Below are 21,231 nucleotides of genomic sequence, written 5' to 3'. Positions count from 1 at the left end.
GAGGTGGTGGTAATCTAATAATACACTTAAGCTACTGACCTACTTATGATTTACATGTAAATTCTATAGGCTTAATCAGTAATCAAAACAGTCTTAGGGCAGGAAAATATAATTTCTTTTTTTGTGGAGGGGGAGGAGAGAGGGACGCACTCATGTCACATGGAGGTTCCCGGACTAGGGGTTGAATCGGAGCTGCAGCTGCTGGCCTATGCCACAGCCACAGCAACTCCAGATCTTTGACTGAGGCCAGGGATCGAACCTGTGTCCTCATGGATACTAGTCTGATTCGTTTCCACTGAGCCACAATGGGAACATCCATAATTTCTAATATATTATTTACAATTCAAATAAATAATTTCAAATGGAAGATAATCACTCCATAGGATGAAACAAATATATAAAGTAGAAACATATATAAAAAGTATATTTCTTTATGTAAAAGAGAAGGCAAAGAGTTTCTTACTTCTGTTTACTCCCATATTTGTGCATTAACCTTCTTCTTGAGAAACATGGCAAGACTCCAGATCAAGTACATTTCTATAAAAGCCTAATTACTTGTTCCCTTGCACACATAATACACAGACATGTATACAAGTACAAATAGAACAATCTGAGGAAAACATGTTTTTTTTGTGCATTTATTTTCTTTGATCTTAACCTACCTCTCACCCAAAAAATACAGTGATTTAGTATGATACAGTTAAGAGTTTACATAATAATTTCAAGATGGTGGATAAAAGGGAAAAATGTTACCCACAATATACTTCAAAAGAATAGAATATATTTATATGAAGCACACAAAGCAAGGCCCAACATTTCCTTTCTGAAACATGTGGCCAATTTGATGTCCCTATGTGGTGGCTAAAGAACACAAAATTAAAAGTTGTAGCATCTCTTTAGAGTGGTTTTGAACATACAACATTGTATAAAGCATTGCAAGAGTTTCTAAACTTATTCATTAGAAATGAAAGAATGAAAGATACTCACACAATGGAAAAGGCCTGATTATCTTTCATTTCACTACCCTATACAAGCACTGTTTTACCTAAAAAAAAAACAATGACATTAATTGAAAACTTAAATTACTTCATAAAAGGGGTGGGAGGAGGCAAAGAATACCATGTACATCCAACTGTAAAATCTGTTATTAAAGAAAAAGACATGGAAACTATTTCAACAATATGCTTGTGAAAAATGAAGAGAAAAAAGAGGCTTGAAACATCAAAAATGTTGAGATCAAACAATACCCCCAACTTCTTTTAATGCTCTAAAGAATAAAAGAGTCCCTTCTAGTCATAGCCAGGGTTAGTTGTTTGAAACTGATATTTATGAAATCTAGACTATGGTGTGCATTGAGTCTTTTGTTTTCCCAGTGTGAGCATCTCCTCTTGGTAACAACCCTTTCAGTTATGTAACAATTCAGTCAGTCCTGTAGTACCAGCTAAGAACCATGACTGGCCAATGAGTTAACCACTTCATTCCAAAGGAACGTTTTCCTTTTCCAAAAATGATCAAGATTAATACCAACCCAACTACCTTTTACCTTTTGTATCAAAACAAAAGGTGAATTTACAAAGTGTCATCATGCCATTATACACACCACAAGAAATACTGATAAATATTCTAAAGACAATGATAATACACAGCAATACTGTCAGGGGAGAAGATGGATGCCAGTGTGTAGGGATTCCTTTGTAACTCCAGAGGAGCATGCTGAACTGCACCGTGAATATGTGATCAGCAAAACTCAGATTGAAGGAAATGCCACAGGACAAACAGTTCCAGTTCCTTTTCACAAACACAGTCCTCGCTTTCCAGTTTCAGTACAAATTTCAGTTACCGCAGCTTAATACCAGTCATTCAACAACATAGTTCAAATTTCAGCTAGTATGGTATAGTAACTGTGAGTAATCGCGTAAAGTACAAACTTCACTACTAGCTCTCCAGTTCAAAGATCACTATGTAAACCAGGTAAACAGCAGGTGCGCATCATGATTAGTGAGCAGTCATGCCATTTCCTTCAAAGTCTGTCACCAGTGGGTCACTGGGCACAGACAGCAAAGTATGTAGCTGTGTTGCCTCCTTGTCTCCCAGTGATAAATCCACATGACATTTTATAAAAAATCTGACAATTGAAAAAGGGCACTGGGAGTTCCCATCATGGCGCAGTGGTTAACGAATCTGACTAGGAACCATGAGGTTGCGGGTTCGGTCCCTGCCCTTGCTCAGTGGGTTAAGGATCCGGCGTTGCCGTGAGCTGTGTTGTAGGTTGCAGACGCGGCTCGGATCCTGTGTTGCTGTGGCTCTGGCGTAGGCCGGTGGCTACAGCTCCGATTCAACCCCTAGCCTGGGAACCTCCATATGCCGCGGGAGCGGCCCAAGAAATAGCAACAACAACAACAACAACAAAAAAGACAAAAGACAAAAAAAAAAAGAAAAGAAAAGAAAAAGGGCACTGGCCAACTAAGATGAAAATGAAGCAAAGAAACAAAAAGTGATAATGTCAGGATGAAATTCTAATACAAAATAAATGAAAGTAATGGAATAGATCACCATGGGAATTTTTGACACTGCCACCATTTAAGAGACTCCAGATCTACAGTCAGAGGAACTTGGTGAAGAAAATCTTGTCAACATAAATAAGGAAAGTAGTTGTGACAAAGAGGATGAAGACATCCCAAAGGAAGTGACATTGGACAAAAAAAAAAAAGTTGATATTTAAAGGAACTCTAAGAGACACTTCACGACATGGAAACAGCAAAACACAAAATATTGAAAGTTGATCCAAAATTAAAAAGGAGTTTGACAATTTATCTGACATAAAAAAAATGCTCACTCAGTATCGTAAGTTTTTTGGGGTTTTTTTTTTTTTGTCTTTTTGCCTTTTCTTGGGCCGCTCCCGTGGCATATGGAGGCTCCCAGGCTAGGGGTCCAATCAGAGCTGTAGCTGCCAGCGTATGCCACAGCCACAGCAACTCGGGATCCAAGCAGAGTCTGTAACCTACACCACAGCTCACGGCAACGCCAGATCCTTAACCCACTGAGCAAGGCCAAGGATCAAACCTGCATCTATGAGGTGCATCCATCCTCATGGATGCTAGCCTGATTCATTAACCACTGAGCCACGACGGGATCTCTGGTATCATAAGTTATATGACAGAAAGGCAAGCACTATTCAATCTACTCTCAATAAGGGGTTTTCTACACAGAAAGAACATACTTTAATTTGATGTTCTAAATTAGGGTATTAAATAAATATTCATTTTAATTACTTTTTTTGTTTGTTTCTCTACATATTAAAACCAACAGTGAAAGAGTTAATGTTTTAAAACAGAAATGTTTAAAGGTCACAGAACAAGTGCAACTTTTTGCAATTAAGATCACTTTGTGGAGTTCCCGTCGTGGCGCGGTGGTTAACGAATCTGACTAGGAACCATGAGGTTGTGGGTTCGGTCCCTGCCCTTGCTCAGTGGGTTAACCATCCGGCGTTGCCGTGAGCTGTGGTGTAGGTTGCAGACGCGGCTCGGATCCCGCGTTGCTGTGGCTCTGGCGTAGGCCGGTGGCTACAGCTCCGATTCAACCCCTAGCCTGGGAACCTCCATATGCCGCGGGAGCGGCCCAAGAAATAGCAACAACAACAACAACAAAAAAAAAAGACAAAAAAAAAGATCACTTTGTACGGTTTTGGCTTGCACATTTTTATGGTCCAGCACTCCCATGCGAAGTGCAAACTATCACAAGGGAAAGAAAGGGTAAAGAAAAATCCAGAAAAGTTGGGTCTACCCAGAGAGGACAGTGAAACAGAAAGTAAACAACTACTATTTTTATATTACACAACACTACAAGTAAATAATAATCTTTTCCTTCTCTAGCATGTCTTCCCTCTAAGTCACACACACACACAAAAAGCATGGATAAAACAGAGATGCCATGGGAGTTCTGATTGTGGTGCAGGGGGAACAAATCCGACTAGTATCCATGAGGATTCGGGTTCAATCCCTGGCCTCACTCAACAGGTTAAGGATCCAGCATTGCCGTGAGCTGTGGTATAGGTCGCAGATGTGGCTTGGATGCAACTCAGATATGGTGTTGCTATGGCTGTGGTATAGGCCAGCAGCTGCAACTCCAATTCAGTCCCTGGCCTGGGAACTTCCATATGCCACAAGTGTGGCCCTGAAAAGCAAAAAAAAAACAAAAAACAAACAAACAAAAAAAAAACCAGAGATGCCAATTATTAAGAATGGACAGTTACTCAGAATTTATATTCCTTATTTTGTAATATTATATCTTAAACCCCATGTATTCTAAAAGTGAAGACAAACTGTTTTTATTTGATTTATGTTCAGATTAGCTGCTTAACACAGTATTCGTTTGTAGCAACAAAAGACATATTAGTTGTGGGGAGAAAGATGATTAAAAAAAATTTCTCCATTTACATTATACACTGTAAATTACCTACCTAACAACCACTCTCCTCTCCTTCCTTTGACAACAAACAATGATTTTATTTGGGAGGACCTTATGTCTAGGAGCAAGCCACAAACTATGAGATAGTGATTAGGAAAATTCACTCAATTTCCTAGGCCCCATTGCAGTTGGGAATAGCCACGTGATGAAATCATGCCCTTTGTCCACTACTGCCTAAAAAATATAAAGAGAAATCTCTTGAGAGATTCTGGAAAACTTCTGCAACCCAGATTTTAAAAAGTGATGAACACCTCTGGAATTAGTCTTCTCATTCCCACCCTTCTTCACACCTTGGTCTCTCACTTCTTCTCACCTTGAACACAAATATGACATCTAAAACTGTAGGAGTCATATTACATCCATAAGGCAAAAGCCATGAGAGAAAAGGCCAAGAGAAATTCCAGATATGTTGGCTCTAGCATCACTGGAAACCTAAGCTAATGAACACTTGTAAACCACTCAACTCCAAATTTTTTATTATGAGGCAGAGGGCCAGGGAGCAGGACAGATACGCAGTTTCTAATTCACACTCAAGTTTTCTGTTATTTGCAGCCAAAAGCATGCCATGGATTAACCATTCTTTTTTTCTTTTTTTCCTTTATTTTAATAGCCACACCTGTGGCATATGGAAGTTCCTGGGCCAGGGGTCAAATCAGAGCTACAGCTGTGGCCTATGCCACAGCTACAACAACACTTGGATCCAAGTCACATCTGCAACCTATGCTGCAGCTTGCGACACTGCCAGATCCTTAACCCACTGAATGAGGCCAGGGATCAAATCTGCATCTTCACAGCAACATCATCAGGTGCTTAAACCACTGAGCCACAACAGGAACTCCTAACCATTCTTATTTTAAACTAAGTCAAATTTTTTTTTTTCCTACTGTACAGCAAGGGGGTCAGGTTATCCTTACATGTATACATTACAATTATATTTTTCCCCCACCCTTTCTTCTGTTGCAACATGAGTATCTAGACAAAGTTCTCAATGCTATTCAGCAGGATCTCCTTGTAAATCTATTCTAAGTTGTGTCTGATAAGCCCAAGCTCCCGATCCCTCCCACTCCCTCCCCCTCCCATCAGGCAACCACAAGTCTCTAAACTAAGTCAATTTTAAGTGTAAATGGTCAAAGATTAAGGAAAACAAAACTACTCTAATTAATTGTGGCAGCAAGCTGATTAAATATTTTCTTGATTTAATTTTGATTTCTATTAGTACTGTGACAATGTCTGTACAATCAATTACTTTTTTAAGAAAAGCAAGAAATATTAATGTAATAAAAGTTTCTAAATACATTTATTTTCAGGCTTAAAAATATTTATTCCACTGTATGCTCCTCTCGAGACAATATTTATCTCTTTCAACACTGAGTAACCAAAAATGAGAACATTACCAAAGTTACCAAAAATTCTATTCTTTTTATTATACTTATATACCCAACTCACAGCTTCTTTTGTGTAGCCACAACACACAGTAGTACTGGGGCTTAGTCAATGATGACTAACCAAAACTACACTCAAACTATACACACATGACAGGGAGAAATAGACTAAATACAGACTGATTTTAAAAATAGCTCTTTGTCTTTTCCTGTCATAGCTTTAAAAAATTGCCATACTTCCTCTGAAAAAATTTAATTTTCTGTTCCATTGGCCCATTACCTGGTGGTCTTTTCTTTTGGGGAACATTTTCATTACCTTTACCAAGGTTATGCTGCAAATGTCTCTAAAACAAAGCCTGTGGCCAGCATCCTTCCTCAAAGTCAGGAGCTGGATCCTAGTCATTTTTGGAGGCCAATGTCAAACACGGTCTTTATACACATTAAAGTTGATCTATTCTGAATATTAAAAATATTTCCCTGTCATTTCAAGTATGTAAAATAATCCATTTGAATCCTGCCTGATTTCAACCACTCCACCTGCCACTACCGACCTCCCTTACTAGCCTCCCTTTCTCCATTACAAGATTCCACCCAGGGCGACTATCTTTGCCAGCAGTTTTCCTTCTTTATTGGCTGAGTGACCTTAAAGATGAAAGCAAACAATGGCAAAGGCAAGGATGGTGCCCAAGTCAGTGACAGTCAACAATCATTTGAAGGTCCATTAACACTTCTGTTCCTTATAAAGGCCCTGTTATAGGAGCCTGTGACTATTTTCAGTTAAAAATAAAGAAACTGAGCCTTCATAGGTGAAATTAACTCAGTGAATTCATAGAATGTAACTGACAACAGTATGGTCCCCTCCCTCTCCCTACCCCATGGTAAAACTTCTCAAAAGAGTTATCTTGCCCTTGCTCTCCTTGATGGACCCACTCCATGCTGGTCTAAAACTCCACCACGACACAGAAATTATCCCTATTCAGGTCCACAGTCTGCAGGTGCCAAATCCAATGACCAGTCCTCTGTGCTCCAACCTGTTTTTTCAGCACCACTTGACCCAAATGATGACTAACTTTGAACACTCCTCTCTAGGTTCCTGGACGCTCTTCTGATGGTACCTCAGCCTCACTGGCTGCTCCATCTTTCTCCTTTGCTGGTTTCTCCTTTGCTGGTTTCTCCTCCTCCCAACTTGAACATGAGGGTCTGGCCCAGAGTTCAGTTTTCAGACCTCTCTCTTCACTCACTCCTTGGTGAGTCATCTGGCCACATGAACTTATATTCCTTTGGGTGCCAATAATTTCCAATAATCTCCCTCCTGACCTACCCTTAAACTTCACACACATAGGACCAACTCCATAGTTAATCTTTCCTGCTGCCACATCAAGCTTTTTATTAGAAATCCTCTTAACCAAGTTGATAAGAAGCTTGTTTAAATTTTTTAAAAACTGAATATACTTTGGGTGAAGCAGAGCCTCATTTAAAAAAAAAAAGGCATTGTAAATTTTCCTTTTTATTTAAAATACAAAATTCATTCATTCGCTAGCCAATCTTTTCCCATAAGACAAAAGCCTCTTCTCTGAACATAAGCCCATATATAAATGTTCCATATCATTCTCCTATAACACCTTGGATTGTCATATGATTTCAAGTTTTATTTTATCCAAAATAGAACAAGAATATTGAGACACTAATAACGCACTCTGAGTGCAGAATACTTCTAGATTTTTATGATTTTTCTCAATTGTTTACAGCTGGCTTGCCCATACTTAATCACAGCAAATTTTTATAGCCCCACTCTGCTTTTTCTAGTTGGTTTTCAAGCAAACAAGTCTCTCAGTTTTCAAGCAGACAACTTTTTAAACTCAATATCCATTAGTCTATAAGAGACCTGACAAATTATGTAATTACCATGATAAAAACCATGATGAGCATAATGAGGCTCTTGGTGGCACAAAATTCAACATAAAGGAACATGGCATGCTATGAGTGGTCTGTTCGCTTTGGGGGTTTAGAAGGCTTTGGCATTAGATAATATGTTTCACGGTGAAAATGGACAGCATTGGTTAATCCGAGTCCATTAAGGGGATGTGGAAAAAGAAAGTTCCTGATTTTCACTTCCCGCCTCCATCACCATGAAGCCAGAATTTTTCCAGCTCTCCTCACCTTTGGAAACGGCAACACCCAATGAGTAAAACTAAAGCATTTAATTCCTCTCTCCATCTCACCAATACCTTAAGGCACCAGTGATTCCTGTCTTTCTAGGAACCCTCACCAATATATCCTGATGTTCTCACTTCTCTCCATCTTCACCTCTAACATGCTGTCATCTCTCAGCTGTAGTACTCCGTAACTAGTCTCCTCACTTCTGTTCTTGCCTCCCGCTATTTTCCACAAAGCCGCCTGAAAGAACTTTGGAGAATGTGAGGGCAGCATGGCTTCTCTGCTTTTAACTCTTCATTGGCTACTCATTATTCATGGAACAAAAGTGGAAACTCCTAAAGGAGCTGGCATCCAGCACCTCTGCAGCGTTAGACACATCCCTGCCCTCTTGCCCACTCTGCTGTGGGCACACGGCCCATTCTTCCACTATGCCAAGGCCCCACCAGGGCCACCGCACCTATAATCCACTTTGCCTGGAGCACTCTTCCAATGACTTTTTATAAAACTCACTTTGCCTTTTTCAGATGTCGCCTCAAATGTTATACCCTCAGAGAAGTCTCTGTTGATCATTCTAACTAAAGCAGTCTTCCTGTGAGCCTCCTTTCCAACTCTCACCTCCAAGTTACTTTCTATCACATCATCCTGTGCTTTTGTCTTTGCTTTACGACAGTTACCAAATATGGTAATTATCTTAATTATATGTTTATATGGTTCTGTCTCTAGTCACTAAAATATAGTTTCACTAGAAACTATGAATTTCTTCCACCTTGGTTTTGTTTTCTTTCTTTCTTTCTTTCTTTTTTCTTTTTTTTTTAATCTTTTTAGGGCCGCACCCACGACATATGGAGGTTCCCAGGCTAGGGGTCAAGTTGGAGCTATAGCCACCAGCCTACACCACTGCCACAGCAATGTGGGATCCAAGGCAAGTCTGGGACTTACACCACAGCTCATGGCAATGCCAGATCCTTAACCCACTGAGCGAGGCCAGGGATCAAACCTGTGTCCTCGTGGATAACAGTCAGATTTGTTTCCACTGAACCACGATGGGAATTTTCCATCTTGTTCATCATTATTTTCTTACTACTCAGCTCAAAACTAAGAGTACCTGCTTAATATAGATTACATGAGTAAAAAAAAATTAACCTTCTGAAAGATCAGCTGAAGATACTCTCCATGAATCAACTGATATTTCTATGCATAAAAACCCTAAACTGATACCCATGAAAAAAAAATTTCTGTATAAGAATGTTCATGGAAGCCTTATTCATAACAGTAAAAACCTGGAAACAAAACAAATGTCCATCAACAGGAGAATGGATAAATTACAGTAGATTCATACTACAGAATATTATTCAGTAATGAAAAAGAATAAGGCTGTGAGACAATGTCTCAAAAACATTCTTTGAAAGAAACCAAACAGAAAAGGGTACATAATGCATTATTCCAATTATATAAAGGTCAAGAGCAACACAAAACATCTATGGTGATAAAAAACCAGAGCAGTGGTTGCCTATAGAGGGTGAAATATGGCTGGAAGGAAGTACAAAAGAACCAGAAATGTTCTACATCTTGAGAGGAATATGGGTTACATGAGAATATGCATTTATAAAAATAATTACGTTGTTCACTGTATACAAATTTTATCACAATTTTTTTAAAGGACAGAAGCCCAAAATTTGCTCACTCAGATGTCACACAGGATGCAAAAACCCAAGAAAGAAAACCACACTACCACCCATTTTCACCAAGACCTACCTATTCATTTGTTCATTTGCCTCCTAAATTCGTACTCTTCTCCGGCAGAAAAATAAAAACGTTTGGTCCAAAATATTTGATTAATTGTCCCATGTGGCAATGTTATGAAAAAACATTTCAAACTATGACAGATGAAAAAAAAAAAAAAAAGAAGTTCCCATCGTGGCTCAGCAGAAACCAATCTGCCTAGCACCCATGAGAATGAAGGTTCGATCCCTGGCCTCACTCAGTGAGTTAAGGATCTGGCACTGCCATAAGCTGTGGTGTAGGTCACAGATTCAGCTTGGATCCCGTGTTGCTGTGGCTGTGGCAGAGGATGGCAGTTACAGCTCCAATGTGACCCCTATCCAGGGACCCTCCATGTGCCACAGGTTCAGGCCTAAAAGGACAAAAGCAAAAAAAAAAAAAAAAAAAACCCTATGAAAGATGGTTGAGTATGCATTCATTTATGACTAAACCATATGACAGAAAGCATAAATCAGAATATAAGCAATTAGATGACTAATCAACAAAGAATATTAGGAGATGCCAACATTAAGGAGATGTATCAAGTGATGATGTGACATGAGAAGTCCACTGTGATCTGGGTGCTAACAGAACTTAAAGCTATGGGTTGAGCAAGAATGTTATAGTTTTTATTCTTTTTTTCTGTCTCCCAAAATACCTAAGAAATGCCACACACAGACTCGTAATGGCACACAAATGCATAAAATACAAACAAAGAATGTAGAAAAACAAGAAACAGAGACATGCAATTAGAATGTACAAAAAACCTACATGAATCCAATACATACATTTCCTTGAAACACTCTATCCCCGAACAGCCATGTTCACCCAGAGCTTCAAGGACCAAAGCAGTGGCCATAGGCCAATGGAGTTATTGAGCAGTTATAATGCAGTGAGGACAAATGAGAAGCTCGGTTTTTAACTTTATTACATTTAATTAATTTTTATATTTAAAAAGATATTCATTTCAATTGTTGGAAAGTCTTAAGTACGTTTGTAATGTAATTTGTTATGTAAACCTATTTTTTCAACTGTTTGTTTTATGATATATACAGGCTGAATATTTCCAATGAAAATTTAGTGTCATAATTGAGACATGCTATAAGTGTAAAATACACATTGCTTTTGAAGACTTAATCCAAAAAGAAAAAGAAAATAGCTCACTAATAGTTTTTTCATTGGTTACATTTTGAAGTGATAGTTTTGATTCATTAGTTTAAATCTTTTAAGGATTAAAATTAATTTCATCTGCTTCTTTTTACTTGTTTAAATGTGGCTACTAGAAAACTCTAAAGAGTACATATGTGGCATGCATTATGAAACAGTGCTATTCTGAAGCTTATGTATCTAAATGCAGACTAAATATATCATTACAACACATTAATTATTAATATTTCAAATACCTCCTGACCTTTTCACTTGATTGTCTTCTTTTCTTTAGTTGAATGAAATCTGTTTCCACCCTTTCTGCCAGCTCTAGTTTCCTCTTGTTTCTTTTAAATGCAGCTAAACTGAATCCTACAAAAGAAACATTAAAAATAAAATTTGAAAAATATTAGGGCAATGGGGCAGACAAGATAGCCTGAGCAATCTTTTCAGGACAAAATCCTTAAGGATGTTGGATAAAGGGTCTTTTAAGTCTTTTCAATGTACACTTAGGTTGTAAGAGAGTTAAGAAGGTAACCAAAGGTTAAAAAATTAATAAAAAGGTCAAATGCAGAAAGACAAGTCAGTTCTGAAGGCAGATGCCATCCAGGAGTGTCTGCTAATGCATGCCACGGCCAGCTCTCGTTTTGAAGGTCTCTGTGCATAGGAGACAAGAGATGAGACCTGGGATAGTGCAGCAGGAAAAAACATCCTGAAGATCACCCACAAAAAAGGGGGGAGCCCCAAAGGGTGATAGGCCCTGTGAAGGGGAAAACTGGAAAAAGCCATAATATGCAAAGAGTCAGGAAACTTGCAGGTCACACAGCCTTGGCTATAAATGTAAGAAAAGTAAAGTCCTGTTATACTTTGCAGGTTCAGGATGGGGAATTCCAGGGTGGGGTGTGTGCACAGATGCATGTGTAGAGGAGGGGGAATAAGGGTTCTTCTTATGAACAACTGGAATTATAAGCAAATATGTATGTAATATTAAAATAAAAATATTTTAAAATTCAGACAGGATTAGGAGAATTCATATTACCTATTTTACCTGAAATAAACAAAAAATTATCTTGGTGAGTCAATGCTTCAAAAACCCATTAAACATAAATGCTAATACTCCCTGGAAAAACCCACCTTAACTCACCCAGACCTTAAAAATTCTCATGTATCAAGCAACATGGGCTCATAATTTTAAAAAATATTCATAAAACACAAGAGAAATAAATAACCAAGAATGAAAAAATAAGTCAGCCAAATATGAAAGGATAATCTGACCCACAAAGACCTCAGATACTGGAATAACCATATATAGCATAAAGAACATGTTTACACTTATTTTGGAGTTCCCATCGTGCTGCAGCAGAAACGAATCCAATTAGGAACCATGAGGTTTCACTCAGTGGGTTCAGGATCCCACGTTGCCATGAACTGCGGTGTAGGTGGAAGACTTGGCTCAGATCTGGCATTGCTGTGACTCTAGCCTGGGAACCTCCATATGCCACAGGTATGGCCCTAAAAGGACAAAAAAAAAAAAAAAAGTTTATGTTTATAGACATAAAAAGAAGATATTGAAAATAGAACTAAAGAACAAAAGATGATAAAATGCCCAGGCAGACTTGAAGAACCAAACAGAACTTCTAAAAATAAAAAAAAGTACAATAGTCAAACTTTTTAAACTTGATATGTAGATTTATACAATTAAATTCAGCTGATGTGAGATATTATAAATAAATATAACATAAAAAGGTTACAAAGTTTTCTGATAATGGCAGACTAAATTACTAAGAGAAAGTCTCCCATCAAATATTATGAAAAATACTGTATGAAATATGAAAACCACCACCTTTAAGCATTAAAAATCTTCTAAAAAGTATCAAACTTGGAGTTCCTGCTGTGGCTCAGCAGAAATAAATGAACCTGACTAGAATCCACAAGGATGCTGGGTCAATTCCTGGCCCTGCTCAATGGGTTAAGGATCCAGCGTTGTTGTGAGCTGTGGTGTAGGTCGCAGACACAGTTTGGATCTAGCATTGCTGTGGCTGTGACACAGGCCAGCAGCTGCAGCTCCAATTCAACCCATAGCCTGGGAACTGCCATATGCCATGGGTATGGTCCTAAAAATAATAATAATAATAATAATAATAATAAGTACCAAGCTTTTCTGGGGGTAACTAAGCACTAAAGTTAGTATTGCTGCACTGTGAGAATTTGCCAACAGTAACACACATGAATTTGATTACTTGGCAACAAGGAGAGGCATAAGTCAAACCCAGAGCTTGTTAAAGCAAGGAGATTTGTAGGAGCTACTTCCCACAGTAAGCTGGGATTGAAAGGGCCCACACACCCAAAGGAAGGCTGAGCTAGAACGAAGCAAGTCCACCCCTACCCTCTACACCAATACCAAGTGTATTGAGGCAAGATGATTATCTTCGGTACTCAAAGAAATATCTGCTCACCAGGACACTGTATCCAGTAAAATTATCCTTCAAATGAAGGCAAAAATAAAAATAGTTTCAGGTAAATAAGAATGAGCAAATTCATCATCAGCAAGAACCTGTTCTAATGAAAACATTAATGGGTATTTTTCAGTAACAGGCAAAATAATACAAAGTGAAAGCTCAAAAACTAAAAAAAGGTAGGGAAGAGCGGTGGGAAATTAAGGGCAAAGGAAAGCATACATATGCAGGCAAATCTAAATGAAAATTGACTATAACAAAACAATAATTAAAGTTTCATGGTGTTTTTAAGCAATATTAATTTTCCCCAAATGGATGTAAATTAATCAAAATAACAGTGGAAAAAATAACAAAAATACTCCAACATATTATGTTTAAGATTAATCAAGAACACTTTAAATAAGGAAAAATAAATTTGTTAGGAAAATTAGGTACAAAGGGAACCAGATTTGCCCCTCAAAATAAAGTCTAAGAACAATACAGCAGTAATGGTCCAAAAAAAAAAAAAATTAATGGAAATGACCAACTAGTTTAGAAACAAACTCATGTGTATCCTATTCGAATCTGAGAATTACACTGATATTTCATTCCAGTAGGAAATCTATATGTTATTCAGTAAACTTTCTTGGCACAATATGTTACCTACTTGGGGGAAAAAAATACAAATTAAATGCTTATCTCACACTACACACAAAAATGAAATCTTTAGTACCAATGATTTAAACATGTAAAATCTTTAAAAAAAAAAAAAAAGTCCAAAAAGATTAAACCATCACACAGCAGCATAAACATCAGTTTTGGGGATAGACTTTATTTTTTACTTGTATTGGTTTTCTTTTAAAGTAGAATATTTACATTGAACATTATCAAAAGCAGAATCCATTCAAAGGATTACTCACTAATGAAAAAAATGGCATAGTTCTCAATGTTAAAGTACACACAGTTATGAGATGAGATTAACCTAAAATTGAATCAGAATGTTCTAGCACAAAATTAGTAAGTTGGAGCTAGAGGAAAAATGGAGTAGGAAGCAGCAGAAATCCATCTCCCTGCCTAGACAGCACCTGGCCTGATGGCATCTGTCTAATGCTAAGTACTTCAGAACTCTGGAGTCTACTAAAGAGGAAGGTTTCCAGAGGAAGGCTTGGAGTGTAAACTGTTGGGGTCAATTTCAGTTCCTAGTGCAGCAGCCTCTACCCACTCCCCATGACAGTTTATACCATGTAAGCATACTTAAAGCCACTGAAAACTACCATTAAAAATGTTCAAGATGGGGGAGTTCTTGTTGTGGCGCACTGGTTAACCAATCCGACTAGAAACCATGAGGTTTCAGGTTCAATCCCTAGCCTTACTCAGTGGGTTAAGGATCCAGTGTTGCCGTGAGCTGTGGTGTAGATCGCAGACGTGGCTCAGATCCCGTGTTGCTGTGGCTCTGGCGTAGGCCAGCGGCTACAGCTCCGATTTGACCCCTAGCCTGGGAACCTCCATATGCTGGGGGAGTGGCCCTAGAAAAGACAAAAAAAAAAGTTCCAGATGGTAAATTTTTACAGTGTATTTTACCAAAATTTTAAGAAGAAATTACCCCCAAAAAGTATATTAATATTTATTTCTAGCAATATTATTTATAATAGCCCCAAACTGAAAATAACAAAACAGATGCCTTTCAATAGATAAATGATTAGATAGATAGTGGTACATCCATATGATGTAATACTTTAACAATAAGATGGTACAAGCTATTGTTGCCACCTGAATGAATCTCCAGAGAATTATACTAAGTGATTAAAAAAAAAAAAGTTTTCCAAAAAACTTACATCCTGTATGATGTCATTCATATAACATTCTTGAAATGACAAAATTGTACAAATGGACACTAGATTAGTAACTGCCAGGTATTAAGGAAGGGGTGAAGGTAGGAGGGGAACAGGTGAGACTATAAAAGAGCAACAGGGGAGACCCCCTGTGGGATGTAAGTGTTGTGTGTCTTGACTGTACCAATGCTAATATCCTGAATGTGATATTGTTTGGCAAGAGGTTCCCACTGGAGAAAACTGGGCAAAGGGTACATGGAATCTCTCTGTATCATTTCTTACAACTGCATGTGAATTTATAGGTACTTTAAAATTAAAAATTTGAAACAGCATAACTGGTCATATTAACTAGCCAAATGAAATTCAGTTTTGATATATCTATCATAAATCAGTTATGACAAAACTCTTGCAATTATAGAATGTTTAATACTGTCATGTTGTCTTTCAAAGCAACCTTTGCAGAAGCAGAAAAATTACAAGAACACAATCTAGTCAATAGAAAAGAAGAAAATAGGATTCCTTGTGGCAAAATCATGCCCACAAATTGACAAAATAGAATAATGTTCATAAATCTACTCTTTACTTAAAAATGTACCTCAGGTCTAATCAAAGCATCAAATAGCTGAAAATTAAGGAACAGATGGTAACAACTTTGTAGCACATACTATTTAAGGTTGTCCTTCAGCAAAGGAAAATAAAATTACTTTTTTTTTTTTTTTGCTTTTTAGGGCCGCACCCAAGGCATATGGAGGTTCCCAGGCTAGGGGTCTAATCAGAGCTACAGCTGCCAGCCTACACCACAGCCACAACAACGCCAAATCAGAGCCACATCTGCAACCTACACCACAGCTCACAGCAACACCAGATCTTTAACCCACTGAGCGAGGCCAGATATCAAACCCAAAACCTCATAGTTCCCAGTTGGATTCATTTCTGCTGTGCCCTTTCTTTTCAATTTCGACCTTAATGGATTTGCTGGAAGATCTCAAAAGGATGTACATGTTCTGTACCAGGCATCATTAAAACTGAATGCTCATTGAAATTACCTACAAAACTTTAAAAACTGCAGTGCCTGGATCTTATCTACAGAGTTGCTGTTTTAATTGATTTGGGGTATAACCCAGGGCTTCAAAATTTTTCAAAGTTCTCCAGGGACCCTGATGTGCACAGTTGAAAACCAGTGCTTTAATGGTTACACCCAACCCCCTAAAATGATCTTATCGGTCCATGTTAAAGAGCTAGGCCTATTAAATTCTGATGAAATCATATCACCAAGATCATTTTCACATCCAATATATTAATAAGTGAGAATTATATTAATAGTCAACATGTGAGTGTTTCTGTATGCCAGAAATTGGAGTAAGAATTCTTTATACATTATCTCAGAGAATCACATCTCCAAGAGTAAAGATTCTTGGAGTACTGCCCATGGTCACAAGCCTCTACAGTCTATGCTCTGAGCTACTATGTGGTCATCAATGGCAGCAACTTTAAAAATCAGACTTCTCAAAAGTAGACAGCAAACACCTTAGGGATCTGGCAATGGCCAGTAAAATAGCAAATGCACATCCTGTATGAGTCAGCAATTCTACTTCCAAATATCTGTCCCAATAAAACATGTATATATTAAGTGATGTGTACAAGAATTTTTGTGGGATTATCAATGTTAATGGCAAAATTTAAAAACAAACTGAATGCCTGTCAATAAAGAAATAGCTAAATAAATACAGTAAAATGCTATTCAGCTGTTTAAAAATTAATTGATCTACATTTATTAACATGGACAGATTTCAAAATTTTGTTTAACTGACAAAAAAATATTAAAAGAACCATATAACACTACTTATCTAAAAACTTACTAAAGATACTACAATATGATACCTTCATCTACTTATAAGAAGAATACTAGTATATATTCCAACATTTTTGCTGAAACAGAAGAGAAGCCAATCAAACAAGTAACTGTCGTTATCAGACTGGGCAGGAGAGTGGGATTAGGACGTGAAGTTAGAAGGAAGATCAGGTTTATGTAAAATGCTCCAAAATTTAATTGTACAGCTCAATTAAAAAGTAATAAGTACATGCTGCAGGCACAGCCAAATAAAAGGAATAAATACAATGTTTTGAGATACTTATTAATTTATATCATTTTTATTAGTGTATTTGTTAATAGTACACATTTACAAAACATTAGTTTCAGCTCCTGGTAATGAAAGAATAGCCTATATCAGACTAACTCATAGACCAATAAAATCACAAATCCTGGACAACTTTCTAATTAAAAAAAAAAAAAGCCAACTATTTGAAGCCAACTGACCAAAAGCTGGCAGAAACAGTAGAGGATTCGACCAATGAAAGAAAACAAAAAACAAAAAACACTGGGCAAGATCCAAATTCAAACAGCTTTCCCCATGAGACACATCCCATTCTCAGAGATGAATAGAAAACAGAGCTAAGAAAGAAAACTATAGTCTCCTGGACTGAGATGAATGAGTTTGGGGCTACTGAAGCCACTGGAAAGTGAAGGAGAAATCCTGGAAAGGAAGAATCCACAAAAAAGAAGCCCCAAATCTATGTATAAGTGCCCTCCAACGTTTGAAAGAGCACTTCACAGGTCATACAGGATTCAAGATTCCATAAAATCTACTAAGGAAAATATGGCCGAAAAGCAGTAAAACACACTGTAGGAGAGACAAAGTTTAAAAACTGAGACTGTCCACTGACACCCCCAGAAAAAACATATCTTAGGAATAAAGACCACAAGCTAGTTCTAAGAAACAACTCTAGGATTAAGAACAAAACTGAAATAGAGTCACTTTAACGAAGCCTAAAACTAGTCTGTGACGATGTCAAGGTGATTTGCAAATAATTTAATTACATGTTAGAACAAACTCAACATCATTCAAAGGAAGAAAACAAACCACAGTCTCTAAGAAATATCATCCACAATGCTCAAGTTATAATTTAAAAAAAAATTATCAGACATGCAACTAAATGGGAAATGTGTCCGAGGTCAAGAGGGAAAGAATCTCTCAGTAGAAACTAACCCACAGATTACCTAGATTTTAGAATCAGCAATCAAAGATTTCAAAATAATAATGATGAATATGTCAACAATGGATATAACAAGTGAAGACATGGTAAATTTCAAGAAAGAGATGGAAACTGGGGGGTTTTTTTTAATGGAAACTTTAAAACTGAAAACATATTTTAATTTTTTTAAATCATAACATAAAATTAATACCAAATTAGATGTTGCAGGGAGAGATCAGTAAACTCAAAGGCAATTCAATAGAAATCACACAAATAGAGTGTGATGATTAATTTTATTTGTCAACTTCACGGGGCCAGCCCAGATATTTGGTCAAATATTATTCTGGATGTGTCTGTGAGGGTATGTTTGATGAGGCTGAGATTAACATTTAAACTGAGTAAAACAGACTGCCCTCCTATGCAAGTGGACCTTGTCCAACTGGTTAAAAAGCCTTAATAAAACAAAAAGGCAGACTCTCCTCTTGCCTGACTGCCTTTGAACGGCAACATTGACTTTTTCCTCCCTTTCGACTTGAACTGAAGCATTAGACCATCCTGGGTCTTGAGGCGGCCAGCCTTCAGTCAGCCACAACTGACTCTCCTGGTTTTCAGGCCCTTGGACTGGGATTGAAACCACCCCATTGGCCCTTCTGGGTCTCTAGCTTGTTGACTAACCCTGCAGATCTTGGAACTTGTCAGACTCCATCACTACATGAGTCAATTCTTTATAATAAATCTCCTTAGGTAGATAGATACATAGATGAGTAATGAGACAGAGAGAGAGAGCAATCTCCTATTGGTTCTGTTTCTGTGGAGAATCCTGACTAATACAGAAAGCACAGAGAATAAAGATTGAAAAAAATCAGAGCCTCAGTACCACATGACAGCATCAAATGTTTTTTCATACAAGTGAATTGAAGTCCTAGAAACAGATGAGGGAGAGCCTGAAGCTGAGAGTCCAAGAGTTTTCCTAATTTGATTAAAAACTGTACCCACAGATTCAGCAGGCACAACAAAACCAGCGCAAAGAAAACTACACCCAGGCAAAAACATACATAAAGAACAATTCTTAAAAGGAGTCAGAGAAAAAAGAAGACATATTAAACACAGAGAAGCAATAATAATAATAATATTGGCTGACTTCCCAATAGAAAGAATGGAATCCAGAAGATAATGGAATAGCATCTTTAAAAGTGTTAAAAGGATACAATGGAATACTATTCAGCTAATAAGAAGGAAATTCTGATACATGCTACAACAGGGATGAACCTTGAAAACATACTAAGTGAAACAATTCGGACATACAAGGACAAATATTATAAGATTCCACTTAGAGAAAGGGCCTAGAATAGGAAAATTCACAGACAAAGAAGTAGAATAGAAGTTATCAGGGATAGGCAAGGAGGGGATAAGTAGTCATTGCTTAATAGGCACAGAGTTTTCGTTTGGGTTGAGGAAAAAGTAGACATGGATAATGGTGACATTTGTTAAACAACACTGTGAAGGTACTTGACACCATTGAATTATACACTTAAAAATTGTTAAAATGATAAGATTTTATATTATGAATATTTTACCACAAGAAAAACAAGAAAAAAAAAAGTGCTAAAAGAAAAAATCTTGCCAACCCAGAAGTCCATATTCAATTAAAAAAAAGTCTTTTCAAAGTAAAGGCAAAATAAAGATTTTTTTTTTTTCAGATAATGAAAGCTGAGAAAATTTTTCATCACTACATCTAATGACAATACCAGAAAAGCTTCAGCATTCCAGGCTGAAGGAAATGATGCCAGAAAGAAATTCATATCTACTTATAGGAATGAAATATGTGAGCATGTATGAAAATGTGTAAGAAATTTAGGATAAACCTTATTTAGAAAGACATTCCGAAAAGCTGAAGGGGAATAAAAACCTACAAATTTTGCCCCTCAGAAGATAATCAAGTATAAAGCATTATCATTAACCAGCACCAACACACAATTTTATCTGAGGATTAAACAAATGGCTGAATATAAGATGGTATTTTTTGAAACTTTTTAAATCTAACTAATAGTTAAATTTTCTTTTAAATTCCCCATAGGTCAAAACCATTCCTTTTTGAAAAAAGAATGAATGAATGTATCACCTAACTTTCAAATACATTATTTATTCAGAGAACATTTCTTAGTAATTGGTTATGTAAGTGATAAAAAAAATCTAAGGCACATTATTTTTCCTAATTACAAGTATAACATACTAACATTTAGTCAAAGATAAAATTGCCATCCTACAAAACCTCTAGTACGCATTTCTATATAAATGTTCTGAAATAAAATTGGCAGTCTGAGGGCATGAATTCCTCTCCATGCCCCAAAACTCTACCAGGAAGAAATGTGATGGGGGAAACTGATTGACATACACCGCAGATGATTATAATGAGACAGGCAATAGCAACACAATTACAGAAAACAGCAACTGGACAAAAAACAGTAGTTGAGCAAAGGAGTATGAAATCCAATGCTGGAAGACAGAAAGCCCCTGGCAGAGTTCCCACCATGACTCAGCGGAAACGAATCTGACTAGTAGCCACGAGGGACACAGGTTCGACCCCTGGCCTCTCTCAGTGAGTTAAGGATCCAGCATTGCTGTGACCTGTGATGTAGGTCACAGACTTGGTTCAGATCCCGTGTTGCTGTGGCTAAAAAGTAGGCTAGCAGCTACAGCTCCGATTCAACCCTTAGCCTGGGAACCTCCATATGCCATAGGTGCAGTCTAAAAAAAAATAAAAAGAAAAGAAAAGAAAGCCCCTGGCATCTCTGAAACCCTGGCTGCAACTAAAACCAGGAGAACAGGCAGAAAACGTTAATAAGGAAAATTTAAATGCCCAAATTCCCTTCTTATGGCTGCAGAAAACATGAGGTGAACTCTTCAGAGAGGCTGAATCAAAAGGGTCCAAAATTAGCAGATATGGAGCACAGCTGGGAGCAGGTAGGGGGCTCTACCAAAAACAGAGTTTCACGTCAAAGTCTGATAAAGGCAAGA

The 21,231-nt window shown here is 37.4% G+C and overlaps 1 protein-coding gene across 6 annotated transcripts in view; it reads right to left on the bottom strand.

Moving 5' to 3' along the window:
* The window catches only part of TASP1 (taspase 1), a 252,935-nt gene that overhangs the window by 166,342 nt on the left and 65,362 nt on the right, over positions 1-21,231 (bottom strand). For all 6 annotated transcript variants that reach the window (XR_007133922.1, XM_047771668.1, XM_047771667.1 and 3 more), the window contains one exon: positions 11,179-11,285. Coding sequence is in view for 5 of the 6 variants with exons in the window: in XM_047771668.1 (XP_047627624.1) it covers positions 11,179-11,285 (107 nt within the window). In the remaining variant the exon portion in view is untranslated. The remainder of the gene's footprint in view (positions 1-11,178; positions 11,286-21,231) is intronic.

This window comes from Phacochoerus africanus, chromosome 3 (genome assembly GCF_016906955.1).
Source record: "Phacochoerus africanus isolate WHEZ1 chromosome 3, ROS_Pafr_v1, whole genome shotgun sequence".
Classification (NCBI taxonomy): Eukaryota; Metazoa; Chordata; class Mammalia; order Artiodactyla; family Suidae; genus Phacochoerus; species Phacochoerus africanus.
Note: the sequence above shows the minus strand (reverse complement) of the source record. Positions and strands in the feature narration are given on the sequence as shown.